This window comes from Plecotus auritus (genome assembly GCF_963455305.1).
Source record: "Plecotus auritus genome assembly, chromosome: 12".
NCBI classification, from domain to species: domain Eukaryota; kingdom Metazoa; phylum Chordata; class Mammalia; order Chiroptera; family Vespertilionidae; genus Plecotus; species Plecotus auritus.
Window position 1 is genome coordinate 18,422,915 of NC_137778.1, and position 25,149 is coordinate 18,448,063.

The window sequence follows — 25,149 nt, forward strand, 5'->3', positions numbered from 1 at the left end:
TGCTCCTCTGGTCTTCATTTTATAGAAGAGAAGCCACGTGAGAGGCCACTGCTAAAGAGCGGAGATGGGACTCAAACCCATGTCTGTCTGACTCCAGAGTCCATGGTCCTGACCACAGTGGCATTTTGCCCCAGCACCAGGCTTTTCTCCAAGTGTCACGATCCCTACATTGGACTTTCCTTCATTGGGGTTTAGTTTGGCTTAATATAAAATCTAGATGCATTTCAGAGATTGGTTTAAGTTCTCTATCCCCCATAACTTGTCATGTTGTTAGCTATTTTACTTACATTTTGAGCCAGTCATTAGGTTAATTACCCTAGGGAGCTGGGATCCCCTTTTTTTTTAAGTGTTGCCTAGTGGATGATGCACTGATGGTACCGGATGCAATTTTCAAATCACAAGCATTTTTCTCATACATCGGGAGGGAGTGGTGGCATCGTAGCATCTCAATGGAAACCGGGCATCCTTGAGGGAGGCTTGGTGGTGTGGCAGGAAATCAGCTTTCAAGCCTTTGTAGAGCTCACATAAAACGACATCCATCTCCTTTAATTTAAATCCAAATTCTTGCCAGAGTGCAAAAATTAGCATCAGAAATTAGCAGGCTGCTTTTCTGCTAGACAAAATAGTGGTTATTTGGATCTAAAGGGCACATTTTGTTAATCGTTTATATGTTTCAGTGAGGTGAGACTCGTTCTTATTGTGGGAATTCTCAACGATGTCTCACTCCTATGTAAGAAAATTATAGGCAAGGGTATTGAATTTTATTTCTTATGCACTATGTAAAAGTTAATGAAAATAATAACCAATTAGACAGTTATAAAGCCTGAGTGTATTAAAGTGTTATGCAAATATTGATTAATAGTAATACCATAAACTCACAGAGCAAGCAAAAGCATGCCTGGTTTAAATTATAGGATCTTTCATTTGCATTTCCACCAAACCTATTATTAGTGGGTCTCAAAGCACCTTACAAGTAATAATTATTAAAGCTCATAAATACAGCCAGGAAATGCATTTTATTGAGGGAATAAGTAAGAGGTGGTCCCCTTTACCTCATACATATTATGAGACCTAAATGCCTGAGCTAAAATAGATGTGTCCATATAAAGAGACTATTCCTACACTGTGGGTGTTTGGGGCTGTGATTTATAGGTTAGAAGTTGACAGTCACGGATTCAAGGTTCTTGTATTGAGTATCTCAACCCATGTGAATTCTTATTGTTAAAATTTTACGTGTACAATAACTCAAAACAAATCTTGTCAGTATATTTTAATATTTCTCTATTGACTATAATATCAAATTGGAAAACAAAAATTGTGCCAAGTTCACTTGAAAGTATTTACAAATATTTTGGAATGTTGTATCAGATTTATTTTTTTCTCAAGCTAATATCTTATTCCAAGGACTAACAGCTTTTAGGCACAGTCAATGGGACCTCTATTGATTTCCATTCTCTCTAGCAAGTCTCTGAAAGGTTGTGAAGATTTCTAATCTGCTTTAAAATATTCCTTTGCCCCTTCTCTCTTATTTCTCCTCTTTTTTCTTTCCTTTGCAACTACCCTACTCTCTAAAGCTAAGCACAGGTTGGAACAGCTCAAGACTATTCCTGGTGCCTAACTCTCCCTCTATCTTGAGTCCTCGAGCTGCCCCCACATGGTTGGTTCTCAGCCTTATTTTCTTCTGGTGCCGAGAGACCATATTGCAGTGGTTGGTCACTATTGCGAGGCAGCTGTACTTCCATGGTTATACTTCAGTGTCACATAGATTCCAAGAACAGTGTGGACTAGTGGACACCTTCCTTTAGCGTTAGGGATACTAGAACCCAGAAAGAATGAGTGACCTGACTGAGGTCATACAGCTGCTTTCTGTCTCAGTAAACTGGGACCAGAACTCAGGTCTCTAGACTGGTAAAGGTTTTCTCTCTACCTTTATGTGAAAGTAATTACATGATGCTTCAAACCACATACGCACACACAAAATTTAAACCAGAAACATAGGACCAGAAGTAGAAGAAATAGTTTGTTAGTGTTTTATCCAGGGCTGTGGATCAGCAAGACAAGGGCTGGAGCCTCAGGCATCTGAAGACAACTGGAGTGATGAGTGTGCGGAGCTAAAATGGTGGACCCTGAGATTATTGCTGTGCAGGAGTTGAATAATGGGGGTAGAGGGGAATGAAGAGCCAGTTGAATTGAGAACAGGGTGAGGTAGGATGGTAGTCATAGAAGATTGGAAGGATGTTGAGTTTATGGCCATGGCAATGGGTTGTTGATGTCAAATGAAGAAAAATTCTATTGGTTACTGGATGGATGGTTCTTAAGGACAACAGAGTCTCTCAGGATGACCTCAGAAGAGGAGGGAGAGATAAAGGCATGTGCAGCATGTATCAAGGTTCTCAGCACATGTGGAGTAATACATTTCTGGGAACTGGTGGTGATAGGGAGACTGGAGGAGTGTTTATGAATTATATAGATATGTGTCTATTCTGTGAGAGATGCTACATGTCTAAATTCTAATATCCATGTTTTTCCAGGGAAAACTGAGGCTGCTATCAAAAACTTCAGTCCCTTCTACAGTCGCCAGTACTCTGTGGCCTTCTGCAATCATGTGCGCAGTGAAGTAGAACAACAAAGAGATTTAACATCACAATTTTTGAAGACCAAGGTAACCCATGACAATTTGGCTTTATATCTTTCTCCCACTGAGTAATGCTTTATAATTCACTAGAGGCCCGGTGCACGAATTCCTGCACCAGTGGGGTCCCTCGGCCTGGCCTGTGGGATCGGGCCAAAACTGGCTCTCCAACATCCTCCAAGGGGTCCTGGGTTGCGAGAGGGCTGGGGAGGGATGCAGGAGGTTGGCCAGCAGGGGATGGACCACAGGAGGGCTCCAAGGCATGTTCAGCCCATTTCGCTCAGTCCCGATTGGCCGGACCCCAGCAGCAAGCTAACCTACCAGTCAGAGCGTCTACCCCCTGGTGGTCAGTGCATGTCATAGTGACTGGTCGAATGGTCAACTGTCTGCCCCCTGCTGGTCAGTACACATCATAGCGAGCAGTTGAGTGGCCTTAGCATATCATTAGCATATTATGCTTTGATTGGTTGAACTGACGACCGGACACTTAGCATATTAGGCTTATATTATGTAGGATAATATATCTGAAAGAAGCATTCAACTGAATGACAATTTTTTAAAAAATGTGTTCTCAGGTCATTTCATGCTCAAAAAATTCTTATTTACCTGGAAGTTAGAACATATGTGGTGTAATCCATATTAAAAAACTAGCATGATTGCCGAAACCGGTTTGGCTCAGTGGATAGAGCGTCAGCCTGTGGACTGAAGGGTCCCGGGTTCGATTCCGGTCAAGGGCATGTACCATGGTTGCGGGCACATCCCCAGTGGGAGGTGTGCAGGAGGCTGCTGATCGATGTTTCTCTCTCATCGATGTTTCTAACTCTCTATCCCTCTCCCTTCCTCTCTGTAAAAAATCAATAAAATATATTTAAAAAAAAAAAAACTAGCATGATCCACTTTTATTATGTTTTCCTCACATTGATGCTTTGATATCAGCAAATTTGACTTGCTGTAGTGAATTCAGTTTACAAAGTCATAATTTTAGTGCCTCATACTATCATCATTTTTATTTTGGTCATTGATCAAATGTGATTTTCTCTTCTAATTCCCTAACTTATTCTTTCTCCTTTGCTCTATTATCATAATTACCCACGACTTCAACAAATAATTATTGACACCTACCATGTGCCAGGCCCTATTCCAAGAACTGGGGAACCAGACAAATTCTCTGTTTCCTATTTATATTCAAATGTAGGAGACAGACAATAACCAAATGAATATCAGGTGATAATAAATGCTACAAGGAAAAATAGAGCAGGAGTCCTCTTTTAGAGTAGATGGTCAGAGAACCCCTCTGTGGAGGTGACATTTGAGGAGAAACTGGAGTGAAATAAATGTAGACTGTGTGCATATCTGTGGGAAGATTGGTCCAGGCCGATGGCACAGCAAGTCCAGAGACCCTGAGGTAGCCACAAGCATATTGGGATGGCTGGGGTGCTGAGAGCAGTGTAAACAAGGGAGGAGGGACGAGAAATGACTATGGGGTGACAGGTAGGGACTAGACCACGTGGGACCTGTAGACTACAATTGGGTATTTATTTTAGTGTTATTTGTGAGGACAGAACATGAAGCCCTAGGATTTGGAAGGGAATTTATTTCATCCCTAAAAAAGATGAGCAGTTCTATCCTCTCTGGGTGGTTCCTGTAAGTGTTGCTTGAAAGTGGAGGAACAAGTTTCTAAAGGCATTACTGTATGGTCTTTAATAAAGGGAAAGTAGATGTAAATTCATGTAAAAGACAGAAGATCCATTTCCATATTTTGAGATAAATCAGGAATTGCACTGTGAGGCAGGAGGGAAATGGTTCCTTCCACAAGTAGCCCCATGGGAAACCTAACTGGAAATCTTACAGAGACTCTCCTACAGCATCTATGCCACCAGTTAATGAGAAATCCTCAAACTTTTAAGTAGAGGCAGAACTGGGCTGTGCTGGCTTGCCTGCTGTTCTTTGATCGGAGAGCCAACAGGGTCTCCTTGAGAACAGGCTCAGTGTTTACAGCCTGGCTCCCAAGGCTTTGGGGCCTGAGAAAACCAGTGAGCCTGACTTTTTTTTTTTTTAAATATATTTTTATTGATTTCAGAGAGGGAGAGGGAGAGAGAGAGATAGAAACTTCAATGATGAGAGAGAATCATTGATCAGCTGCTTCCTGCATGCCCCTTCACCAGGGACTGAGCCTGCATGTGCCCTTGACAGGAATCGAACCCAGGACTCTCCAGTCCACAGGCCGATGCTCTATCCACTGAGCCAAACCTGACTTTTGAGGCTGCCTGAAGGTGTGATGAATAGGGGAACAGCCTGTTACTTTTCCTGTTTTTCAGGACTTAAACTGAGGCATATTCCTGGTGTTGGGCTAAATGTCTACAATTTAACTGCTTCCCTTTCTCTCTTCCACAGAGTTTATCAAGGATTTATTAAGTGCTACTTGTATCCCAGGCATAGCTTTGTCTCTGTGGCACCATGGAAGGAAATGAAAGCCACAAAATATCAATAAGACAAATATTTGCATCTGATCAGGAGGGTAGGAGAAGGAAGTGTGAAGGGAGGGGAAGAAGCAACCATTTCTCCAGGATGTCAGTTTCCTGAAATATTCCTTGAAAAGCCAGGGCCAATCTTAGTGGTAGCATGGCATGTTATATTTTGTGGCCATAACTAATTGTATTCATCTTCTTTAAGCCACCGCTGGATCCTGGAACCGTTTTGTTTGAAGCAGAACTATCCCAGTTTGCCGAAGATATAAAGAAATGGAAGGAGAGATATGTGGTGGTTAAAAATGATTTTGCTGTGGAGAGCTATGAGAACAAAGAGGTAAGATATTTCCTTGTTACCCTGGCTTCTCCCAATACTCTTACTGAAAGAATCAGGATTGATTCTTTCCATAAGCACTCACTCTCGAGCAGGCACTCATTTCAGTTAACAGATGTTTACTGAGCGCCTCTTATATGCCGCATATCATGAAAGGTCTGGGCATATCGAAGACAGATGCTTGCAGTCTAGTGGGCAAGATAGACTTTGACAGCTCATTGCAAGTGAGTGTGAAAACAGGTTATGCCTCCTGACCAGTGCAGGAGCCTTTCCTCTGACCATTCAGCTTCAAGGTCTTTCTCAGTCACTGCCCTGCTGCCTCTCCCTTTGCTCTGTGTCTCCAAGTCTCCCCACACATTACTTACTTACTCATTCATTCATTTTAATCCTCATCTGAGGATATGTTTTTCACTGATTCTAGAGAGAGAGGAAGGGGGAGAGAGAGAGAGACAGACAGAAACATCCATGTGAGAGAGAAGGATCTATGCGTTGCTACCCATATGTGTCCTGACAGTATGGAACCGCAACCTGGGTTTGTGCCCTGACTGGGAATTGAATCCACAACCCTTAGGTTCACAGGACGATGCTCTAACCAACTGAGCCACACTGGTCAGGGCCTCCCCATTCTTAAGCTTCCTGCATGACAGGTGGCTGAGGAGTTATTTAATAAGGTTATGAGTGAGCCCTGGCCGGGTTGCTCAGTTGTTTGGGGTGTTGTTTCTTACATCAAAAGGTTGCAGGTTTGATTCCCGGTCAGGGCACATACCTAGGTTGTGAGTTCAATCTTGGTCAGGGTGCATAGAGGAGGCAACCGATCAAAGTTTCCCTCTTGCATAGATGTTTCTCTCTCTCTCTCTCTCTCTCTCTCTCTCTCTCTCTCTCTCTCTGTGTGTGTGTGTGTGTGTGTCTCCCCTTTTTATCCCTTCTTCTCTCTCTAAAATTAATAAACATCCTCAGGTGAGGATAAAAAAAGATTGTGATTGAATGTGCATGAGTTCCTAGGAATTCAGAGCATTTCACATACTTATTCCACCTGTATTTATGGATTTTTTTCTTTTAACTTATTCCAGGTTATCTTATTATTTTTCTTGTCTGTGAATGTGGGGGAAAATGAGATTATGAACATAAGTAAAGTGCTAGCACCCAGGAGGGCTTCCGTTTTTCTTGGTCCCATGGAAAGTATAGTGGTGTAGAAGAAAGAACACGGGGCCATGAATCAGAAAAACTAAAGTTTAGGCTGGGCTTCCATTAAACTGGAGAATTAGGCTGACTGATCCCAACAATTCCTTTCAGATCTCCTACTGTACACATTGTAAATCTACATAGAATCTCAGGCTGTCTTTGAAATGAATAGTTATTATTTTTTCAGTTAGTAGTAACAGATTTAAAACTTTGCTCTAGCTAGTTTGGCTCTTTGGAGAGAGTGTCAGCCTGTGGACCTAAGAGTCCGGGGTTCAGTTCCAGTAAGGGCACATGCCCGGGTTGTAGGCTTAATCCCTAGTAGGGGGCATGCAGGAGGCAGCCAATTAATGGTTCTCTCTCATCATTGATCTTCCTATCTCTCACTCCCTCTCCCTTCCTCTCTGAAATCAATAAAAATATTTTTTTAAAAAACAAAAAGAAACAAAAACTTTGCTCTCTTGACACTAAACCTATAGGAGGAGACTTCAGGCCAGCAGACCAATGTGTTTCCTTCCCATTTCTGATGGAAAATAGAAGTAAAGTACAATATAAACTTATTCCACAGGCCATCAGGCAATGCTACCTTGAGTAGTCTTATTCTTTGCAACATTCATTAAGCTAATATTTTCTCGACTTATCTATAGTAGGATTTTATTCAACACTTGATTTGCTCTCTGTAGCAAATTATCAATACACTACAAATAATAATGATAATAAGTCACCTTTATTTATTTTTTAAAAATATGTTTTTCTTGATTTTAGAGAGAGAGGAAGGGAAGGGGATTGAGAGATAGAAACACTGAGAAGAGAGAAACATCATCAATCATTGCCTCCTGCACACCCTCTACTGGGGATCGAGGCCGTAACCCCGGGCATGTGCCCTGACCAGGAATCAAACTGGTGACCTCTTGGTTCATGGGTTGACACTCAACCACTGAGCCACACCGGACACAAGTCACCTTTATTTTGTATGACATGGTGCAATGTCCTCTCAGGGAAGCTTGAGAAGACGTAGTATTGCAGAATGGTTAATATTGTGGACTTTGAAACACACCTTTATCAATTATAGAAGTGTCCTTTCATAAGTCATAAATTTCCTTGAGCCTCACCTTTCTCATCTGTTGCTGTGAGGATTAAACAAATGAGTGTATCGAAGCCCTCAGCACATGGCCAAGCACTGGCAGAGCCCAATGTAGAGCAGTTGTCAGTATGATTACTACTAAATAGGAAACACTCATAGAGCTTCCTCTTATATTTATTATGGTTCTCACCATATTTGGCACTAACTGAAGTTTCATTTTGAATCAAAATTGGTGTTTTTCCTCTTTTCATTTTTTAAAGCTTTCTCCCTCAACTTTCAATTTATTTGCTCATTATTTTCAAGTGAAACTGGATTTTTCAGATACGGTTACTGAATTAGATAATAACAAAGTGTTAAAAATTATTTTGCTCATCGTTTTCAAATGGTCCAGTTTGGATTTTTAAGATGTGTATTTTAAAGATATGATTACTGAATTTAATAATAAACAAGTGTTAAAAACTTGGAAATTTAAAAAATGTCATGTAGTTTGCCGTAATTCCTCCAAGTTTTAACATTTTTTTCATTTAGAGAAGGGTGTTTTTAAAAATTACACCCAAGAGTTATACATTAAGTGCCTATAAATTGCCTATTATTTTATGGGGGGTTCGGTTTTGGCTGGTAATTAAGTAGGAAAAATGAAACATTCTCATTGGATAATCATTTAATTTGTACTTCCTGTATGGTTGCACTGGGCTGGACAAACCCAGGTATGAGTCCTGGTTTTGTCACCTACTCACCGATGGGCCATTGGTAGGTTATTTAATCTGTTTTCTCATTTATAAAGGGAGATAATAATAGTGCTGTTTTTAGGATTAAAGGATACAGTGTTCATAAAAGCCCACATTGGGGCCTGTGATAACAAATAACACAATTTAGATTTGAGGCCAGTCTCAGTCAAACTGTTTCTGAACTTTTTCAAAACCACACAACTTTCGATTCTTCTCTTTTAGGCTCTGGGCACCTGATATGCTTACGCAGTTGATTAGTGGGTTTCACAAGTATGAAAACAACCTTCTTAGATACGAGAGTTTGTTTTGTTTGGGTCTCTGTAGTCACTCACTACCTTATTGAGGGAGAACGTGTTCTTCTTGTCCTGATCACGTTGCCCCAATCCATTATTTTTAGTTATTCCCAAGAGTACACGCTACATTTGGGTCCCACAGTTGCTTGGTTTCCATTCTCAACTTGCTTTCAGCCTGTTATTTTCAACATTTTGCCTTGACTGAATCCCTGCCATCAGACGCACACACTTAAATTTTATCTTATCTGTATGTCCTTGTGGGCTTGTCTGCTTAACAAATACTTTAGTGCCTTAGCAATGCTCACACCTCTTTTACGTTTCCCCAACAGCAGAGCTGTTTGTCTGCTGGCCAGAATTTGTTCTGATGTCATGACCTTGCTATTCCATCCCAGATCATTTTACTGCAAAACAGTCTCATGCCTGCCTGGCCAGTGAGGCTCAGTGGTTGAGCATTGACCCAAGAACTAGGAAGTCAGGGTTCGATTCTGGGTCTGGGCATATGCCTGGGTTGTAGGCTCAATCCCCAGTATGAGGTGTGCAGGAGGCAGTCCATCAATGATTCTCTCTCATCATTGATGTTTCTCTCTCTCCCTCTCCCTTCCTCTATCTGATATCAATAAAAAGATATAAAACAAATAACAACAACAACAAAACAAAAAAACACACCAAAAAACAGTTTCATGTCAGAGGGCAAAGCGGTGGCATATTTATCACGGCAACATTTTTATGTTTTTGGTGACAATCCATGGCAACCATGACTGCAGTCACCTGTCCCACAGTCTCATGAGTCATCGGTCTGCACATGTTGTGTGGTGAATGCCTGTATGCATCGTCTCCCTTGTGGTTATTAGAATGACTCAGGTGCCTGCCGGGGCGCAGGATTTCTAGAAGTTACTAAGATGATGCTTTCCTCAGTGAATCTCCCTGAGATTAGGGACTCTGGCTTCCCATGTTGTGAACATCACACAAAAGTACTAAAGTAAGACCTCGCAAGTAGCAGTTGCACAAAACATATTTTTTAAATAAATGACTCTTACTCAGTGACATAGTGTGGGAATTGCTTATCTCTGAGTGCCTGGGTCTGTCTGTCTATTTCTAATATTCTGGATATTTTTCAAAAAATCCAAAAAGGCGGGGAGGGGGTGGCAGGCGGGGAAATAATCACTCATTTATGCCTTTCCTTCCCCAGGCCTATCAGAGAGGAGCTGCTCCTAAAAGCCGAATCCTTCCAGCTGGTGGCAAAGTGTTAACCTCCGAAGAGGAATACAATCTATTATCTGACAGGCATTTCCCAGACCCGCTTGGTGAGTTGCTGAGCATTCTTTCCCAAGGCAAATTCTTAGACTGGCTTTGCTTAGAGAGACCAGCCGCACTCAAGGGGGGTGGGGCATTTCACTCTCCAGGGACATTGGGCAGCGTCTGGAAACATTTTTGGTTGTCACAGCTTGGGAGGATGGCGCTGCAGGCGTTTAGTGGGTAGAGGCCCGTGATTCTGTTAAAACTACTGCAATGCACAGAACAGTCTGACAATGGAGAATTATCTGGCGCACAATATCGATAGTTGCTGAAGTTGAGAAACTCTGCGTCAGACACTTGTATGCCACAGACAAGTGGGAGATGTGATTTCCCTAATTTAGGTAAACATTGTACCACTTCTATTATTTTAAACCACATTCAGTAATACACAATTCAGTTGCTGTGTTTCTAGCGCTTCAAAAATGTGCCACTGATTAGACATCTGAAGGTTTTGGGAATATATTGGTGGCTTTCATAGCTCCACAGGACAGCAGAAATAAACAGACAGGGCCCAGTCTTTGAAATGTACAACCTCATCTTTCAGTAAGCATGTCAGGGAATATTATTTTTCTAATTTTAGGAAGATGTGCAATAGAGTATCCTAAAGTGACAAAACGTTTTTAACAAGCGTTACAGTAACTCATAGCTACGGTATAAAAAAGCATTGAATTAATTAGCGTATTTATAAATAATAACTGAACACTGCCATGGAAAGAGCATTGAACTGAGAATCGGAAGACTGGGTTTTTATCTAGTTCTAACTGTGCCACTTAACCGGTGTTCCCCTAGTGTTACTAAACCTCTCTGATTACTGTTCCTCCAACTCCAGGGCCTTGAACTTGAAAATCTAGAAGGATCTTTCCATCTCTAATATACTTGGGTTCTCATTCATTCTATGTTTTCCATGTAGAGAAAGTGATGGATAATATGCATACATAGGCCAAGTAGTGCATTGAATGGAGATTCATGAACTGTGGATAATGTAATAATCCCATCTGGCTTTGTGTAAATCATGCTACACAGTAATTACTTGGTTTCTTGAAGAGAGCGCTGGTTCTTATTAATGGGTATAATCATTTCATTAGAATTTATGGAGAAAATATAGTTATTTTTTCCATTGTTCTTTTGGTGAGGAATGCTTAGCATAGTGTTTTTAGTAGCACTATTATTAGATTAGTACATGGACCATAAACCTAGATTAAACAAACTATTATTAAGTAATTCAGGCTAAAACAACACTTTATGTGCACTATACATATTATTATATTTTCTTTCAACATCTACTTATATGTCACCGTGGCTCTGGATCTATTGTTAGAAATGGGAATATCAACATGCTGACCCTTCAGAATCTCTCCAAAAGGACTTTCCAATGAAATCATTCAGAACACACAATATATTTATTGATTTATTGTTGATATCATATCGGAAGGAATGAAAAGGAATAAAAAACACGAGTCCTGTGTGACTAATGCCATTTGGCTCAGGGCTTCAGATTGGGGCATTTCAATGACCTTTTTTTTTTTTTCATTGTATCTGTGGCCTTCTGAGTTTTAAAAATAGAACATTCTACAGTAGACCGTTTGTGATATCCTTGTGACTCAACTTAGAAAAAAATTCAGACTAATGGCATCTGGAAAATTGCTGTAAAAGGTTAAATGAGATGTAGCGAGAGACTAACAGGATCTGAGCGGACTGGCTTAACATGAGTCTCTTAGAATTGATTTTGAGGGAAGAGGTAAAAGTCCCCATTGTTTAAGGCTTTTAAAATATCCTACGACAATGTAGCACATTTATTCATTCAACAAACTATAGTTCAGCATCCACTAGGTTCCATGACTCTGCCGTGTGCTGAGGATACAAAGATATGTCAGATGTAGTCTCCATCTTCTGGGGGAGCCAGGGCAGTGGTGTAGCTTCCTGGGGAGAATCAGTGAGGGAGCTTATCTGAGACTGTGCCCCTCACCCTGAGTGTGGGTGCCAGACTTGGAAACAGATCATTACAATATTTTGGGAGAACAAGGTAGGGAGCACCCAACTCTGTCTGATGGCAGAGGGAGGTGTCAACGAAGGCACCCCAGAGCAGGGGGCTTTTGAATGGACTTTTGAAGGATGAATGAGAATTTTCTGTGGAAAATCGTGATGGAAGGGAAGGAGGAAAGTTACAATGAACTGCAGAAGTGATATGCAAAGTCATGGAGTCAATGACCACACCTGGGGAGAGTGGAGACTGAGAGTGGAGCGGAAACCAGTACAGAACAGGGAGCAAATACCAACACTTAACTGGTGGGAAGGAGAGAAGGTGCAGAGGAACAGGAAAGGTGACACAGAATAAGCAGTTTTTAAAAAGCATGAAGGAGACACCAGGAGAGATGAGCTCCTGGAAGTCATAGGAAGAGAATGTTTCCAAAAGAAGGTATGGTTAGCAGCAACAGATGTTTCAGATCATGTTCAAAGGATAGATAATAAAGAAGAAGCCACAGGCTGGCAGTCGGGGGGACATCAGTGACCTCAGCAATTTGGTTTCTGGGCTGGAGGTGCAGGAACCAGGCTGAGGTGAGAACAGGGGTTGATGGCAGGAAGACAAGTGACAGGGAGGAGGGAGAGAGTGCGGGGCACAGAGCAGACCTGGTGCCACGGGGCCTGGAGGAGAGAGGGAGGGGGTCTGCACAGCTGGGCAGAGTAGCTTGCAGAGGACCACTGGGGAAGAGGGAGCTCTGTTGGTGCATTTCGTTGATGTGAGGCAGTTGGGAAAGATAGTGTCCAATGGCCTTGGTTGTCCCTGTGGGGTAGGAGGTGAGGCCAGCTGCTGGCGTGAGACAGGTGAAGCTGGTGGAGAGATGTGGGAGGAGCCTGAACTCTCAGTCCCTCCTCCCCTAGACATCTCTCACCACCTTTCCATCCCATGGCCTTCCTTAGAGAGTTCCCTTCACAGCCTGAAATAAGTATTTTAAACAGAAGATGCACAATATAAAACATCTTTGTGTTTTCAATATTTCCATAGCATCCAGTGAGAAGGAGAACACCCCGCCCTTTGTGGTGCCGCCGAAGGAATTCCCGGTGTACCTGTGGCAGCCGTTCCTCAGGCACGGCTACTTCTGCTTCCAGGAGGCCGCTGAGCAGAAGAAGTTCCACACTCTCCTGAGTGACTGCATCCGACATCTGAACCAGGGTACGGCACCCCTGCCCTCTTGTCCCCAAGCTAAGCAAGAGTCTTGCACACAGGGAGCGAGGCCAACGTGCTGGCTGTTTAGCCCGGTCCAGAGGCCTCGGTGAGACAGAATGTGGAGCAGGTATCTGATGGCACCTGTAGGCACGCATTTGAGGCTCCTTCTTCCCACATGCAGTTTTGCATATAATTCATCCTCCTCCTTTTCCCTGATTATTAAAAGTCTAAATGACAGCAAGAACATATCACCTATCCCTGGCAAAATCCTAGTCCTCATGACATTTATTGTTTATTCCCTTCTTTATTTCTGAATCCTAGTTACTCAAAACTTTAAGATGCATAAGAATCACCTAGCGCAGCGGTCGCCAACCATTTGGACCTCACAGACCACCGGTTGGCGACCACGGACCTAGAGAACTTAAATGCAGATCTGGGGGCTCCATTCTCAACTATTCGGATGGACTGGGTCTGTTGCAGGCTCTAAATTTTGTTCTTCTGACAAACTGCCAGGGCTGGTGATACCGTAGGTTTATGGACCACACCTGCAGCAGTGTGGCTTCAGACCACTGTGCTCAAGGTACAGATGTAATGCATGTCTATAATAAAGACTTTTCATTTAATATGTCATGCTTTCGCTGAATGGATGTGAATGCTGGCTTTCTGGACTCCATGACACCTCCAGTTACAGCTACTTCACAAGATAACTTAGTTCTGAAAGGTAATGTGGTAGAGAGTAGCTAGAGGTCACTACATCATGAAGAAGGGGGACCAGTACTTCAGCCTCTTTGAGCAGGTAACACTGGAGCTGTCACCTCACCCCCCCCCCCCCCGAGCCTTTATTTCCTAATTATAGGTCCGATGCATGAAGATTCGTGCAAGAATGGGCCTTCCTTCCCCTGGCTGCCAGCACCACCTTCGCTCTCGCCGGAGCTGCCTTTTCGGCCAGAGCCACCTTTCTGCCTTCCCATGCTGCCCAGAGACCTGGAGCGGCTGGGGCGGTGCAGAACACCTGCATCGTCACCGTGGCGACAGTGCAAGCGTCCCGCCCCGCCCCCAGCTGCTCAGCGCCTGTGTACACAAATTAACCCACCATCTTTGTTGGGTTAATTTGCATACTCACTCCTGATTGGCTGGTGGGCGTTGTGAAGGTATGGTCAATTTGGATCTTTCTCTTTTATTAGTGTAGATAGGGCCAGTTTCACTGTGCACTTACTTTAAAGTTCTGGGGTTTCCCTGAAAGTGTCAGCCCCACAGGGGAAAAAAAAGTCACCAGCCAGTTTTTGATGTTAGTTTGCATATGGATAGACTAATGGAAAAAGATAACGTCACTGTATTTTTCTATAGCAACTCTGAGCGACAGTCATAATATTGTCTCATAATCAGTTGGGAACTTTATAAAAATAATACCTAATTAATATCTTGCCTTGTGGTTTAGATGTCTTAGAGATAACGGCTCACCCAGCACCGCCTGCTCTATCTGGCTCATTTTTCAGGGCACTTACACCTCTGTGTTCGGGCTCTGGTCTAGTGCAGACATGAGGTCGGCACTAAATGCAACCGCCACAAGCTTTCCTAAGCAGAGAATATTCTGGGCCCAGCCAGAGGGGACTGGCTTCATTCCCCTTCCATGGACATAATAGGAATTTCTCCGGGGAGTTGCTAGCCTGCCTTTAGACTCCATTTATGGTAGGTTTGAGTCGATTCAAAACCCAGCTCTGCTCTCCAGTATGCTCTCAAAGGCACTAAGATAATGAGGTCTAGTCACATTGCCCTGCTTCTATGTCGCATTCCTCTGTCCAGAAGCCTCTTTTCCTCACTGATGCTTTATGCAGGCTTAAAGTGACTTGGCACAATTTCCAGGAGCTCCGATCTGAGCCAGGGACTATCAAAACACTGTAGGGAACAGTCCTTGCCTGTCCTGTGCTGATGAGCTCATGGGTCTTTCCCTTCTCTCCTCTGTGTCTGTGTTTTTGACAGCACAGAGCACCACTCATCTTCACGGAATCACTTTTTAAAATTTGTTTCCATCTCTACCTGTTATTCAATGAGTAAACCAGTGAGAAGTTTCGCAGACTCCTAGTTAACTATTATTCATTTCGTGGTTACCAGAAATGTTTAGAAATTGATGTAAAATTAGGGCTGTGATACAGGCCAGAAACCCTGAGGGGCCTTCAGGAGGCTGCTGACTTCTGCCCCAGGTAACGAGTCAGTGCTGTCCCCTGCTTCTCTGGCGCCATTGGCTCAGGCCACCAGGCACCTCTGTTGAGAACTAGGTCTGAGATATTCTAGCAGCGGAGGCTGGGCTGCTATTGATCCTGTCCACTCACAAGTCCTCAGGGATCTTCCCTTCCCCCCCAGTTTTATTGAGATGTAATCATATATAATAAAAGGCTAATATGCAAATTGTCCCCTCCCCACAGCTGGTCCCATACCAATCGCCCCCCACCCCAACCCTGATTAGGGGCGGGGCCAGCTGGCCAGCATCCCACATCCCACCTGCCTGATGGACCCCGATTGGGGCGGGCTGGTGGGACCCCACCCATACAACAAATTTGTGCACCGGGCCTCTAGTTGACTTATAGTATTGTATTCCTGTGAGGGGTATGACATCATGATTTGATATATGTATATAATACAGAATGATCATCATAAAAATTTTAGTTAACGTTTATCACCTCACATACTTACAATTTTGTCTTGTGATGAGAACTTTTAGGATCTATTCTCTTAGCAGCGTTTAATATACAGTACAGTATTGTCAACTGTGGTCACCTGTCATATATTATACCCCCAGAATGCATTTTATAATTGGAAGTTTATACCTTTGACCCCCTTTCACTCATTTCCTCCACCTCCTACCCCCTGCTTCTGCAGTTACCAATCTGTTCCCAGTTTCTATGAGTTCGGTTGTTTTGTTTTTTTTAAGATCTCAAATATAAGTGAGATCCTACAGTGTTGTATTGCTCTGTCTGACACTGTAGCATGATGCCCTCAAGGGACAGTCGAGGGAAGATCATTTCATTGCCTTCCTGGTAAGTTCCACCAAGGATATCTGTCACTTGGGGTACCCAGGAAACGTCCCTTAGTACTCAAATCCCACCACAACCCAGCCCGCTTGCCCCGGGAGTTCTGGGTTTGAACTGGTCTCTCTATCTATGTCCATTTATTTTGAATCCAGAACTGCTTCTCTTGTTTCTCCTTCGTGGGTTGGGTTCATTTCCTATTTAACCCCGACGAAGGGCCTGATTACAGCCTGTTCTTGGACAAAATGTCGTATGTTAGGTAAGGACAGAGAGGGCTCTCTTTTCCTTCTTCCTTCAAGAGAGGAAGCTCCTCAAAGATAATTTACACTTCCAAGGAGCACAGAGGTGTGTGTGTGTGTTTGTGTGTGTGTGTGTTTTACTTTTGGCACCTCTTCATTGAACAGCCATAATAAAACTCCACAATTAATCTTTAGCAGAAATATTTTCTCCAACACACTGGACTAAATAGCCAATTCATTGCATGACATGTGCCTGGAGCACCTGCTGACCCTGCCCTTTTGGAATTACTCTGCAATCCCTTGTCTCCAAGGAGGGAAGGCCAGGATCTAAATGTCCACTGCCACAAAATGTGAACTTACCTAAAACCACGGTATTCTAAGGTGGTTCTGATGCCCCACATTCAGTCCTATTCTTCAGAATTTTGTTTGCAAAATTATTGTATTTATATTACATTGTAGTTAGAGGGATATAGTTAAAACTCTTAGCAAATGTAGAGTGCTGAACACATGCAATGTGGAATAATGGTCATTATTAATGTGCATCTGTCCTTGCAGCTCAGGGTAATCATTTCTTGGCATGGGAACTTGCAGGAAAGGGGGAAAGTGTTTCTGGCAGGCAGAATAGAATAGGTGGGGGCCAGGAAGAGCGTCAGAGTATGGACCATTAGCGGAACTGAAAGGATTTTGTGGGACTGGTGCTTAGAGAGGAGATAGAAGCCAAGTGAGGATGGGAAGATGGGCATGGTCCAGGTTGTAAAGGGCTTTGCAATGCATATTAAGGGATTTGCACTTTATTCTAACAGCAGCAGGAAACCATTAAAGGGTTTCAAGCAGATAAGCAACTCAGTCATATATTCATTTTAGAAAGGTCACACTGGCTGGTGTGTGGTCAGTGGGAGGGAGGCTTGCAGGCTGGGATGCCAAGAGGCCACTTAAGAGGCCTTGACAGGCAACAGATAGTGGTAGCTTGCACTGAAGAGGTGACTGTAGAGATGGCGAAAGGTGGCCTGGACTAGAGAGATATCCAGGAAGTGGAATCAACAGAAATTAAGGATAGATAATGTGGGGAGTGAGGCAGGCAACCCAAGGAAGAGCCCTCCTTTCTGCCATTCTCTGCGATGGAGACCTTGCGGGAGAAGGAGTAGGTTCCCGGGAAAGAGGTTGATGTCCAGTATTGCAAATGTTGAGAAGGAGACATCTGGGACAGCCAGGCGAGGACGTCTCTTAGATGCACGGGCAAGGTTGGAAATCAGGAGCACAGTCTGGTGTGGAGACACAAGTGGGACGTCAGCAGCCTGGCTGTGGTCATTGAAGACCTGGCTGACTTTGAAGAAGGCACAGGCTGTCTTTTATCTCTGTATCCCTGGCCATTGGCCAAGGGCCTGGCGCCTGGTACAGGCTCTGAGCTATGTCCACCCTCCATCCTTAGGTAGATTTGCAAACATGCCCATGCAGGAAAAAGCTCGGGGCATGCGTGTCAGTGCAGCTTAGAGATGCTTGCACTCAAAATTGAAGCATTCGAGTACAATGGATTGGTGCTTTTGTGTTAAGTACTAACTTACTCACTCACTACATGGATCTGGGAATTTACTATTGAAACTTTAAGAAACATATTTGTTAGGCATACAGAACCCTTGTGAAATTCGGTGACTCAGGCACTCTGACTCACCCTCTTCATACTCAATTGCCAGTATCTCTTCTGTATTTCCTTGCTACCGCCCTACTTTGGGACTCAGATAAAACATTCCCACAAGGCTGTTAGTTGATCTTCCCTTTGCCACTTACTGCCATCTCCTTCTACATGTGACAGATAAATCATCTTTAAACACAGGTTTTGATTAAAATCTTTCAGTGGCACTGCTACTGTCCAAAAGATGAAACACGTCATTCTAAAGAGACTGAGTGGTTGCGTCTGGTTTCCTACTGTTCTCGAGCATAAGCCTCCTTTTTCCCAACCTTGCTGCACTACCCGCCCTGCCCAAGTCAAATGGAAGTTTCATGTGCATGTCTTTGGCTTTTTAATACACCTGGAACACCCACTCCTCACCTATTCAAATTATGTTGCTTCTTCAAGAGAACAAGCTGTATAGTCTGACCCCTACCGTGAAGGCCACAGGGAGAACTTCGCTAGCCCCTATTATCTGCCCCACTGATCAAATACTCACTACATTCTGCCTACGTGATTCCTTTTCTTGCCTAGTGGTCCTATTTCTCTAACTCTATCCAAGTGCCTCAAGGGAAATCTCGTGTCATCCTTTGTATCCCCCTGTACTGGTCAGATATCTCATGTTTCATAAAATGGTTCAAAGACCCTAATGACTTAGTAACTTAATACTAAAGCCAAGCTGATTTCAGAATTTAAGTAGGATTTTAGGGATGATAGTGATAAATAAATGTGGTTTGGCCTCATTGAGACACACATTGGCATGAGTGAGTGAAGGAGTTTGTCGATATGTCAATACTATAAAGCCACCATCCACTGGATGAATGATGATTCTGGAGAGGAGATGGAATGCTGCAAAGTTTTGTTCAGCAGCACTGTGCTGGCTTGAAGGACAGCTAGGATGACGATTAAGCCAATATGAGTGTCCCCATCACCTTGAACACTAAGGAAGAAGAGACAGTAGAATATCTGGGAAGCATGAAGGCACATGGGTTGAAAAAAAAATAGTATAAAAGAAGATCCCAGAGGATTTTTTGTTATTGTTGTTTATCCTCACTCAAGGATATTTCCATTGATTTTTAGAGGGAGTGGCAAGTAGGCGGAGAGATACATTGATTGGTTGTCACCCACATGCGCCATGACCAGGCTGGGGATGGAGCCTGAAACCAGAACCTTGACCGGAATTGAACCCAGGACCCTTCAGTCCATAGTCTGATGCTCTATCACTGAGCCAAACTGGCTAGGGCCCAGAGGATTTTGATGAAAAAAACACAATAATGAAATGACACTCTGCAAGCCTCTACTACAAGTTGACTGTTCAGTCTCTCATGACAATTATGACATCCCAGAGTGCTTGTGATGGAGTGAGTCTTAAAACAGTGATTAAACTTTGGAATCTGTTGCTGTTGAGATTATATGCCTGAGCTCTTATCCCAGAAATCCCATGTTAAATCAAATGCCTTTATTACATTTAATTTTGACACTTGCACGATTTAGTTCAATATTGAATCAAATTGAATTTTAAAACACAAAAGGATCTCGCAATTCAAATTATAGCAAATCCTTCCTGGCATGTTCATTTGAGCACAATGTTTGGTACTCTTCAGCACTCAACAGCAGATCTCAGATCTATTTTCACTAATTGAATCTCTACTCAGAGCAGTATCTTCTCAGCCTGTCATCCTCATCTGTGAAGCAAGTTCATTACTTGAGGGACTCAATGTCTGATGTGGGCATCTATTAATTTTAGCTGAAAATATACAATGAATTTTATTACATATGAAAACACACTTCTGAAATTATGGCACGTGCTTATTTTTATAGACACATCTATGAGTTAGAAAATTCTAACTACGCTTGGGCTCTTTGGAACACTTCACTACAAATGACTATTGTTTGGACATAGATAAATAAAAGTATAATTTTTATAAGTATCTCTGTATGCTTTTACTCATAAAAGGTATTCTATAGTGTACTTTTGTTGCAGTGCATAAAGACCTTTATGCATTATAAGCAATAATACTTGTTAAACCACTGTTTAATTCTAGTTTCCATATGACTCTCCCAAACAAAATTCTTCAAAGGATTTTCTGTGCTTGGAGACTATATTCTTTCCTTAAGTTTAGTCTATGCTCTTAGCCTCACACAATATTATTTATACTTACGGATTTACTTAAATCATTTTAATCTCTCAAAATAATCTACAAGCTCTAGGCAGGTAGCTCAATTGGTTGGAGTGTCGTCCCATACACTAAAAGGTGGCGGCGGGTTTGATTCCTGGTCAGGGCACATACCTAGTGCAAGTTTCATCCCCCGGTCTGGGTGTGTACAGCAGGCAACGGATCTATGTTTCTCACATCAATGTTTCTCTCTCTCTCTCTCTCTCTCTCTCTCTCTCTCTCTCTCTCTTTCCCTCCCACCCTCAAAAGAAAAAAAACAACAACAATAAAAACATATCCGCAGGTAAGGATTGAAAACAATAACACAATTTGAGTTAGAATGGAAAGAACAGATCTCAGTCAGAAACTGGAATAAATAGAACTTCTCCCTCTCAGCCATTAAGCATTTATCACCACCAGAACGTGGAGAGTCTTAGAGTCATTTGTTGCCTAAAGCTATGTTGTCATGGAACTATTTCTAAATACTTCTTTTGGCCTCTCACACAGTTATCATTTCAGTAGCACCACTGAAATGATAACTGATTTTTGCTACCCCCCCTCCACTTCCAATGAACCGGTGGTTACCCAGGTAGGAAGGTCTACAAGTTGTATTATTGTGGTAGTTAAGGGTGACAAGTTGCAACAATATACAAAAGGTTAAACAGACAGTTGAAGCTAAGTCAAGCAATTTTTTTTTTGTCTGTGCTATTTGGACTGGGTAAATTCCAAAATTACTGGACAGTTGGTGATGTTAGTTTGATGGACTTTGCAAAGCTTAAATAGCTTTCAAGTTTTCTTAGTTGTGTATGGAATGTGGTAAAATTGAAACATGCTTATTGAAATGACAGAGCAAGTGGGATGGCTGTTTGAGCATGTGGTCAAATAATCAACATTAGGAAATAACTCTATTTGGCATATATTTCTGGATTTCTTTCAAAAAATCAACCTTCAGGGGAGCTTGGAGAAAATTCTCACCTATTGCTATGGTGAGCCACAGTTCCTCTTCTCACACTGTGAACACATTTAGAGAATGTGAGATGGAAGAGAACCATGCTAGGAGCTGGCTTTTGCTATTCGATTAGATGTTTTGAATTTTTAAAATTAAGGATTAAATAGCTATAAAAGAATGCTTGTGAAGTATAGAGCATTGCCCTTACCTCTGTTATTTCTTATGTGCCCCTCCCTGATCTGATTGCTTCCTTTTCCCTTTTCGAGAGCACCATCCTGGATTTTGCATTTTATTTTTTTGTCTGTTTCTTTTTATAGCTGTATTACATATGTGTAATCAATTTTGCATGTTTTTAGACATCCTGTGGAATTGGATTACATGTCTTCTTTCATGACTTCCTCTTTCAATATTACACTCCAGTGATTCACCCGTGTTATTCCTTGTAGCTGTATTTCATTGATTTGCATTGCGGAATATAATCTATTATATGAATGCACCATTAATTTCTAATATCCAGTTTACTATTGATAGGCATTTGGGTTGTCTCCATTATTTATTACTAACAATGCTGCTATGAACACTGTCTGTTTGTTGCTGGTTTAAGGAAATTTAATTTTGACTTGGTTTGCTAATTCAAGGAATGTTTATATTCGTATTTGAGTGTATTTTGCCTGCAATTTTTCTATTTTGCAATAACATTTTAAAATTTTGCTATCAAGATTATTCTTGCTTCATAAACTGAGTTAGAGAGTGTGCCCCTTCTCATTTTTTTCTTTTCAATAATCTGGAATGGATTGTGTAGGAATGGAATACTTGTATCTTTGATATTTGGGAGCGTTGCCTATAAAACCATCTTGGCTTGGTATTCTTTTTGAGGGAAGATTTCAAACTACTGAGTTTTCTAGAAATCAGTCTATTTTGTTTATATTTTAAAATGTAGTGACATAAAGTTATGCATAATATCCTCTTATTTTTAACCATATATTCATGATGCCCCTTTTATTCTCTGTAGCATCTGTAATTGTTCCCTCTTTATTTCTAATATTGTTTATTGGTAGCTACTCTCTGTTTTTCTTGGTCATTCTTACTAGAAGTTTGTCAATTTTGCAAACTTTTTCTAAAAACCAAACTTGAGCTTTGCAGATTATTGCATATTTGTTTTCTATTATGTGATTTCTGGTGTTACCCTTTTAATTGCCTGTCATCTCTTTCCTTGGGCTTTATTTTGCTAGGTTTTCCCCTCACCTCTTAAGGTATCTGGGAAGCCAGCTGGTAATTGTACATTTTCAACCCAGGTCATCAGACTCCAATGCCCATGCTCTGTGGAAGTCACTGTACCATGTGACCTCTCAATCAGCAAGTACTTATTAAGTACCTACTGTCTACACATTATTTGACTAGCTGCTGTAAAAAAAAAAAAAAAGAATTGATCCAATTCCTTATTCAGGGCCAGATGACTTGAGGTTAGTCACCTCTTATTGAACTTGACTCCCAAGTTAATCCTATCTAATAAAAGAGTAATATGCAAATTGACTGTCACTCCAACACACAAGATGACTGCCCCCATGTGGTCAAAGATGACTGCCCCCATGGGTGGACACAAGATGGCCACCACAAGATGGCCAGCAGGGGAGGGCAGTTGGGAGGAACCAGGCCTGCAAGGGAGGGCAGTTGGGGGTGATCAAGCCTGCAGAGGAGGGCAGTTAGGGGTGACCAGGCCAGCAGAGGAGGGAAGTTGGGGGTGACCGGGCCTTCAGGGAAGGGTAGTTGTGGGGGGAGGACCCAGGCCTGCATGGGAGGGCAGTTAGGGGCAAACAGGCTGGCAGGGGAGCAGTTAGGCATCAATCAGGCTGGCAGAGGAGTGGTTAGGGGGTAATCAGGTTGGCAGGCAGAAGCAGTTAGGGGCAATCAGGAAGGCAGGCAGGCGAGCAGTTGGGAGCCAGCAGTCCTGGATTGGACATCCCTCGAGGGGTCCCAGATTGGAGAGGGTGCAGGCTGGGCTGAGGGACACCCCCCCCACCCCCCGTGCACAAATTTCGTGCACCGGGCCTCTAGTTTCATAATATCTGTCTAGAAGGGAAGTCAGCTGCTGCACATTTGTTGATATTCAGGTGGCACTTGAGATACAGAAGTGAAGTTTTTTCCTCTGCTGTGAAACATGAAGTTGTGCCTTAACCCAGATGGGTGTTCCCATGGTAAATTGTGAACTATAAAAATGCTTATGTAAATATATAGCTGAGAATAATTTTATGGGGCATGTTGCAGAGGTGGGATTGTAAATTCATGGTACTTATGTATTACCATCTCCTTATGTTTATGTACTTAACCCGTAGTATTATTTTTTTCCTCCAGCATTTTCAAATGCTGACTAGAGTCCTGTGCTGGCTATTGCTGGGGAGGGGGTAGGGAGGGGGGAGGAGGGAGTTCTGACTTGACCTGATTTTTTGGTGGAGACCACAAATTACACTTCACGTGATCACCACCTGGCTATTAGTAGGACCTTCCTATTTTAAGGGACTTAGAAAGGGAGGTGAAAAGAGAAGGAAGTTGGAGGGGAGCAATGACATCGTCACATCTTCTTTCAGACCAAGCTGTTCCCTACCAAGTTCCCTCTCTGGTGGGAGATCAGGGCATGGTCTATGCATTAAAAAGAAAGCTAAGAAAAGAACTGAAACTTCTCTTCATTTGTACTTCCTGTTCCTTTCCCAGATTTCTTTTTTTTTTTTTTTTTAATATATTTTATTGATTTTTTTACAGAGAGGAAGGGAGAGGGATAGAGAATTAGAAACATCGATGAGAGAGAAACATCCATCAGCTGCCTCCTGCACACCCCCCACTGGGGATGTGCCCGCAACCAAGGTACGTGCCCCTGACCGGAATCGAACCTGGGACCCTTCAGTCCGCAGGCTGACACTCTATCCACCGAGCCAAACCGGTTTCGGCGCCTTTCCCAGCTTTCCATAGAAAGTAGAGAACTGCCCCAAAGCCTAGATTGGTGATAATCATTTTCCTTCCAGTTTTGTGTATATATGTGATGGATAAATGACACCTTAATTGACAAGGTAGGCAAAAATGGAACAAAAGAAACTTTATTTTTGTTTTGTTTTGTTTTGTTAATCCTCACCCAAGGATATTTTTCCATTGATTTTTAGGGAGAGTGGAAGAGAGAGGGAAAGACAGAGAGAAACATTGATGTGAGATAAATATATGGATTGGTTGCCTCCTGCATGTATCCTGATCAGGGCCATGGCCGGGGAGGAGCCTGCAACCAAGGTACGTGCCCTTGACTGGAATCGAACCCAGGACACTTTGTCCATAGGCTGATGCTCTATCCTCTGAGCCAAACCGGCTAGGGCCAAAAGAACCTTTATTAAGTGTCTGTTGTATCCAGAACATTGTGTTAGATGCTAGGTGAAGGGGAAGAAACTAAAAATGTACAGCCACTACTGGTAAACAAGACTCTGTTATAAGGGTCACCCATTCAATTGGGAATGGGCGGCTTTGGAATTATTTTCTCCTGGCTTTCAAGGAGAGGTGGCATAAAAGAATTGGAAAGGAGGCCAGGAACATCATCTCACCTCATTCCATCTCACTTCAAGTTGGCTCTTGCCCAACCTGTAGTGGCTGTTCCAGGGAACATGGAGAGTCAGGCCGGATACCCCCTGTGACACATCAAGTCCCTTCCTCCTTCAGTTCCTGGGAGATAGGTAATAGCTGAGGTCTTCCCTCTCCTTTTCTTTGTTTCTTTAAAACACCAGATGGGGTATTGTCATGCTTGGAGAGTCATAAGCCATTCCACAAAGTTATAGAGCCCTTTGACAATAGTCATGAGTCATTCTTGCCAAGAATGTCAGTAGTTTGCATCTGTCTAGTACTTCTGACATACACTGAGCAATCTGCACTTCCTGGCATTAGGTGCCCTAGTCACAAACC

The 25,149-nt window shown here is 42.6% G+C and overlaps 1 protein-coding gene across 1 annotated transcript in view; it reads left to right on the forward strand.

Annotated features, from left to right (window-relative positions):
• The window catches only part of NIBAN1 (niban apoptosis regulator 1), a 134,853-nt gene that overhangs the window by 50,442 nt on the left and 59,262 nt on the right, over nt 1–25,149 (forward strand). Inside the window, exons 2-5 of the mRNA XM_080648661.1 lie at nt 2,532–2,662; nt 5,306–5,437; nt 9,908–10,022; nt 13,019–13,186. Of these exons, the coding sequence (XP_080504787.1) occupies nt 2,532–2,662; nt 5,306–5,437; nt 9,908–10,022; nt 13,019–13,186 (546 nt within the window). The remainder of the gene's footprint in view (nt 1–2,531; nt 2,663–5,305; nt 5,438–9,907; nt 10,023–13,018; nt 13,187–25,149) is intronic.